This window comes from Atractosteus spatula, chromosome 1 (assembly GCF_055471065.1).
Source record: "Atractosteus spatula isolate fAtrSpa1 chromosome 1, fAtrSpa1.hap1, whole genome shotgun sequence".
In the NCBI taxonomy this organism is placed as follows: Eukaryota; Metazoa; Chordata; class Actinopteri; order Semionotiformes; family Lepisosteidae; genus Atractosteus; species Atractosteus spatula.
In genome coordinates, this window is record NC_142706.1 from 54,763,119 (window position 1) to 54,769,269 (window position 6,151).

General features: G+C 36.3%; 1 protein-coding gene across 5 annotated transcripts in view; it reads left to right on the forward strand.

Moving 5' to 3' along the window:
• Positions 1-3,767, forward strand: part of tmem131l (transmembrane 131 like) — a 54,961-nt gene extending 51,194 nt beyond the window's left edge. For 3 of the 5 annotated variants that reach the window (XM_088911160.1, XM_088911180.1, XM_088911166.1), the window contains 6 exons: positions 187-271; positions 367-476; positions 563-695; positions 1,312-1,394; positions 1,772-1,908; positions 3,324-3,767. In XM_088911160.1, the coding sequence (XP_088767286.1) occupies positions 187-271; positions 367-476; positions 563-695; positions 1,312-1,394; positions 1,772-1,908; positions 3,324-3,611 (836 nt within the window). In that variant the 3' untranslated portion in view covers positions 3,612-3,767. The remainder of the gene's footprint in view (positions 1-186; positions 272-366; positions 477-562; positions 696-1,311; positions 1,395-1,771; positions 1,909-3,323) is intronic. The other 2 variants (XM_088911173.1, XM_088911188.1) reach the window with 1 other exon arrangement.
• Positions 3,768-6,151: the final 2,384 nt, after the last annotated feature.

Here is a 6,151-nt window from a genome sequence, read left to right on the forward strand (position 1 = left end):
TAGAGTTTGTAATGGTTAAACCCTAAAAGACTGGAAGATTTTGCACAAGGATTTGTAATGGAAACAATTTGAGAAAATTTAGAAATAAACTCAGATGAATAACCTAAAGTTAATGATTTTAAGTTAATCTGTGTACGCAGATGAGATGGAACGGAAGATTGATTTCTGTATTTTCCTTTTTAATAGTGGACCTTCAGCCCAGTGTTTATATGGCAGAAAGAGATTGTTGCCAGACGCTCAATTCCAATTTCCGGACAGAGAGGTATGAAGAGTGAGTATGATGAGGCCTGTGTAATTTTTTAAATGATGCCATCATCTGCAGTTAATAATATTGCCTTAACCATTGTCTTTGTTGTTTTATTTAAGCGTGCATAATCTGTATCCGAAGGAGCTGTGCCAAACCCCTGACTCTCTTCTAGCTCCCAACTTTAACCCTACCTTTGCTGATGTTGCAGCTGGAGTAGAAAGGAATATGGGTAAACATCCAGAATCTATCATTAAGTGGATCTTTTTTTTACAAAAAGGCTTTTTTTGTTTTAATTTTTACTTTTATTTTCCCTAGGGATGTCAAGTCCTTATTCAGCCGAAGAAATGTGGTCAGCACCCTCGATTCCTTTAACCAACGAGTTTAGATATAATGCCACAGAAAGCCTGTCATGCATACCTCATGGATCTTCTCCTGGTTTTTACAATGGGTACATTTGTCTTTTTTGGTAGATCTAGTGCCTACAGTGCCTGAGATGTGCTGTTCTGATTGGACATGTAATAAGAACACTGCTTCTTCTTTAGATTGTTAGTATCACTTCAGTGGAAATGTGAAAGCTTGTATAGTTAAGCAGACAAAGATCCTTTTAATAGTCTACAAAGGTACAAGGCCTCAGAGACTTAGTTTTTTCAGCTTCTACATTTGAAGTCACTTCTTTACAGCTGCAGACCTTGCCACCTGAACAATATTGAGCAACCAGTTTCCATAGATACTGTATGTCTACGATCTCTGTGTCTTTGCATTATTAGACTACTGTGGCATTCACCAAAATAAGAAATGTTAAATAAGAAATGAGAGTAAGCCATTTGGCTTCTCTGTGCTGTTTGGTAGTTAATAGCTAATTGATCTGAGTATTTTATCGATCCATTTCTTGAAAGAAGCCAAAGTTTCAGCTAAATCATAACTGGGTAGCGTGTTTCTTATTTATTCCCATAATTCTTTGGGAAGTGCCTCATCAATGACTTTTAGTAGTTTGGAAAGTTTACACAGTTCTTGAATTATGCTTTGTGGATGTGCTGAATTTTTTTGTTAATGTTTTGTTTTAGCTTTCTGTGGAGTAACGCTAATACCCAGTGTACCTTCCCATACCCTTACTGTGAACAGAATAACTACTGTTCTGTGCTAGAAGGTAGGATTATATTGAAGAAATGCTATGTGGATTTGTTTTTTCAAAGATTGATCAGTGGGGAACTGTTTATCTATTATCTATCAAGATATTGATACATTTTTATGTTTAAAAATGTGCTTCATTTTCATAAATGCTGGCAATAAAAGGGGTAAATAAAAGGTAATTAAAGGGGTATGTTTTTCTTTGAAAATGCTTTCTCCTCATCTCGAATGATATACTGGTTAAACCTGAAAAAAAATGTAAGCCAAATAAATTAGTTATGTACTGTTTTTATAGTAAAGTGAGTGTTCATGCGTTCATGTATTCATAAATAATAGCTGGCGTTTGCTGTAATAATTTTAAAGATGAAAATTAAAAACCTTGCCTATTTCTTCCAGGAAATGCAAATTTGCAGAATGCCTTCCCGTGCCAAGAGAGACCCACCATGCCCTACTCCCCTCAACACAGCTGGGCTGAAGATAATATCCAGGATGCCACCTCTGCCTGGGACACCACTGGCTGTGTTGGCAGCAAGGTGAGGCTGAACCAGAGACATCTGCTGACTAACATTTTGCCAGAGTCCATCCAACTGAGATATGACAAGACAGCTGAACATAAAATGCATTTGAAACAACTTTGAGGCTTTAGGTAGAAATATCACCGCCCCAGGTAAACCTAAGAAAGATTATAGGTAAGCAGAGACCCGTCTGCCTATCTTGGTTTGTTGCAGCTAATTGATCTGAGGATCTCCTCCAGCTGTTTTTTGAAAGAAGCCAGACTGCCAGATTCAGCTACATGATTGGGTGCTTGTAGCCCCTCATCCCTTAGGGTGGAACTTGTTTAATGAAAGGAATGAGAGTATCATCTTGCAAAAGCTGAGTTGGACCTAAATGAACTATTAATGTTGAAAATAAAACTTATCAGATTTGTTTATTTCCCATGTATGATAAGAGGGGAAAACAGACAGAAAGGAGTATTGACTATCTGCGATATTTTTTTTAATGATTGTGACCACTTACAGCAACAGTAAAGACAACTTTAAAGAGCAGTTTTGCTTTAAGTAGGAGTGTTTGGAGTATTTTGCAAATGTAGAAGTTTTGTAGTTGATGTGCTTTAAAAATGACAAATTTGTCAAATTTCTTCATTGTCCTTTGTAGTATACCTATTAATTATCACAGTTTGTGCCCAGTGTTCCTATAAAATTAGCTTTCTGGTTACTAAGTTAGTAACAACATTGAGTTGAAGTCCTAATTTATTGGACTGAAATAATTATGGACTTAATTTGCTAGGGTTAGTTCCTCTTTTCTGTGGTTAACAATACAGATGTGGCATACCTCACTGATTATGAGCATAGCAGTTTTTTTCCTGTTGGTTAAAAATAGTGAAGGCTAATGTTATTTTTCATCTTAATACACACAATACGGGGACTTTTATGAGATTTAAGACCTGGCAAGGTGGGTGATTGTTGTTTCCAAATTTTTTTACCTTTTGCCAGTGAATATTCTTTTGGTTTGTGTCAAGTATTAATCTTTTGATCTATTTTAAAATGTTTCTTAAAGAAGATCCAAATATACTTTTATTGATTGCAGTTTCCATTTAAATAAATCTCATCTCCTTTTATCAGGAATCTATACACATCAAATGCTGCCTGGCATTTCGTGAGAGGGAGCAAGGAATGGAGAGTCTTTTAGCTTTGGTTCATCTTAGCCCATTTTAAACATTTAGAGTTTGAGCCAGCTTTCATGCTGTGAAGATGAACCGGAAAGCTGAAAACCTCATGTATAGCCTTAGGTGCATTTGCCTTTACAATATCCATTTTATATATTGTATTTCATTTTTCTTTAGATAAAATACAATGATTACATTTTTATTGTTTGAACTTTTGAACCAGTAATTAACTTTAATTTGTACAAAAAATCTAACACCTTTCCCATTTGGCTTCCTTTATAGCCATACTTCTCAGGCACCAGGAGTCTGTCCCCTATGTCTAGTCTCTTTGGCTCCATATGGACTCCGCAGAGTGAACCTTACCAAAGCCACTTCCAGCTGGAGAGAGCAGTGCCTCAGTGTCCACAGTCACATTTTGGAAAAGAGCAAACCGGGACCTGCAGACCAAAGCAGTATTCCAGTTTTGATCCCTTTGGGGCCCATATGAACCTGGACATTTGGAACTCCTCAACTAGTCGAAGTCCAAACTCGCTGCTCTCTAATGACTCTGGATACTGCGGTGACATCTAAATAGAGTGGTTTTATTGTTGAAATAAGAAATGTGAATATACTTTTATTTTTTTTTTCAGAATTCAATGTTGTGCAAAGTTAAGCTTTTGTTGTATATTTTTCTAGATGTTTTGCAGATTTGAACATAGAAAATAAAAAAAAGTTTTGTACTTGTAAGTTTTTTTTCCATTTGAGTGAAGCTTGTGTTTCACCCTCTGCAAGGAAAAATATTAGATATAAGAGTAGCACTTAAAAACTTATTATATACTCAATACCAAAAGAAACAACTTTTTTGGAAGTGATTTATACATCATGAGAATAAATGATCTCTTTATAGACTGCCAGGACTTGAAAGAGCTACTGCTATCGCTAGAAAAAGTCTATCAAATGAAGCATCAGGATGAAGTGAAGCTTTTCAGTGACTAATGACAGTGGACTGCTGGACAGAGATAGCCAGGGTTTGTTTTCCAAAGGTCCGGATGTTAAAAGTTGCTCTGAGCAATTCTTTCTTTCTTCCAGAAAAACAAAATTAACGCATTAAAGGAGAACAGATAGTCACATGTTGTGACTAGTTTTAATCGGTGTAGTGCACAATCTACTATTTTCATGCCTCCAGGACCTTATCGGTATGGTGCTCGGTCCTATTTCTTCTTTGCTTTCTTTTTTTCAGGGTGCTAGTGTAGAATAGTATACTACTACATTGTTCAGATTGTTCCTACAAAAGCCAGCTCTAATTTAAAGGTATCAAAATGTGTGCAGGAGGTTACTGTTATCAGTCAGAGTTAGGGACCAGAAAGTCATGCCATAAGCAAAACAACATATAAAGGAGAGTTTTATCTACCATAAGAACAGTAAATATGGAGGGCTCAAGACTGTAAGAGTGTAAACTTTGCCCATGCATAAGAATGGAATAGTCGGATGGGGACTGTAAGTTAGATGGAGTGTTCACTTGTAGTACCTTACTACAGTACAGAGGATCCCGGTTTCATTCCTAAGTAATGCAACTTATAGCGAAATAACTTAGGAAATATCCATAAAGAATGTAATGTAATTACCTTGGGATACATCCCCAACATACAGTTCAGACACCAGAATATACATGTAATATTACCTATACAGTAACTCATAAAAAGCAATACATAGAAATATATACCATTAATAATTCTTTTAGACAGTTGTCTCATCAAAACCAAGTCATTTGGTGCTTCAGGTTAGTTTTTTTTTTTGTGTCGTGCATTTAAACCTTGAACCATTAATTGGATTGGTGATGTATTGCATGGTGTAAGATCTAAACTTTTAATGCTGGAGCATAACCATTCATAATTTAAGTGAAAAGTATAGAAACATGTCTACCAGAAGAATATTTAATGTTATATTTTGTATAGCAATATAACGTCAGTGTTATATACAAATAAATGTGAACCACTTAAATGTCCATGTGGGTGGGAAATTAAGATAGTATTACATCCAAAGGGGAGGGTTCATGAAAATAGAACATGGTTAAATAAAATGTCAAAAATGTTTTACCTGAGCCATCGGTAACAAGTTGTTCATGTACTCTGGCACAGTTCTGGTGATTAATAAAACAGGAGTCAAAACATGATTACATGAAAAACAAATATTAAAAAGAAACAGTAACAAGTAAGCTATACAAAATGTTAAACAACCTGCATTGGTTACACTTTTCACAACATAGAAAAAAAACAGCCTGCATTCTAAAACAAGATTATAACACAAGACTAAAACATTCCATCCTACAACATGAATGCCCTAAAGTGTATCAAAATCCATCTCCATATTCTATGAAGATGCATCTCCAACTTGGGAAAGAAAGCTTTTAATCTGAGTATTCCACAATTAAGGAAATTGGAATTTCCTAAAATAACCAGGAGCGCAACCTCACTATAACAAGGTTTGAATTACTTAGCTGGAATCTGGTCTACGAGCCAGAAGTCATTCAGTTATCATTTTGATAGCATGTGTAGTGAGGAAATTAAGATATAATTTCCATCCAATGGGGAGGGTTTATGAAAATAGAAAATGGTTAAATAAAATGTCAAAAACAGGTGGTGTGGTGGCTCTGTGGCTAAGGATCTGTGCCTGTGGCTGGAAGGTTGCCGGTTCGTGTCCTGCGGCCAGTAGAGGAATCGTACTTCGTCGGGCCCCTGAGCAAGGCCCTTAACCCCAACTGCTCCAGGGGCGCTTTATAAATGGCTGACGCTGCGCTCTGACCCTGTCTGTGTGTCTCATGGAGAGCAAGTTGGGGTATGTGAAAAGACAAATTCCTAATACAAGAAATTGTATATTCCTTATATATTCCAATTCCTTATCTGTGAAAAAATGTAGGCAGCAAAATCTATCTGAAAAAAATGATGTTGGGAAACAAGTATCACTCTTCCTAAATTTCACTTTGGACCCAGAATACAGCAATGAGGTTAAAAGAATGTCTTAAGTACTGTGGGAATGCTAACCCTAACCCTAGCTGGGGATTAAAGTGATCAAATGTACAATCTGTAAGCAGCCAATTCAACAACTCAACCCCAACCCCCAAAAAAAACAAG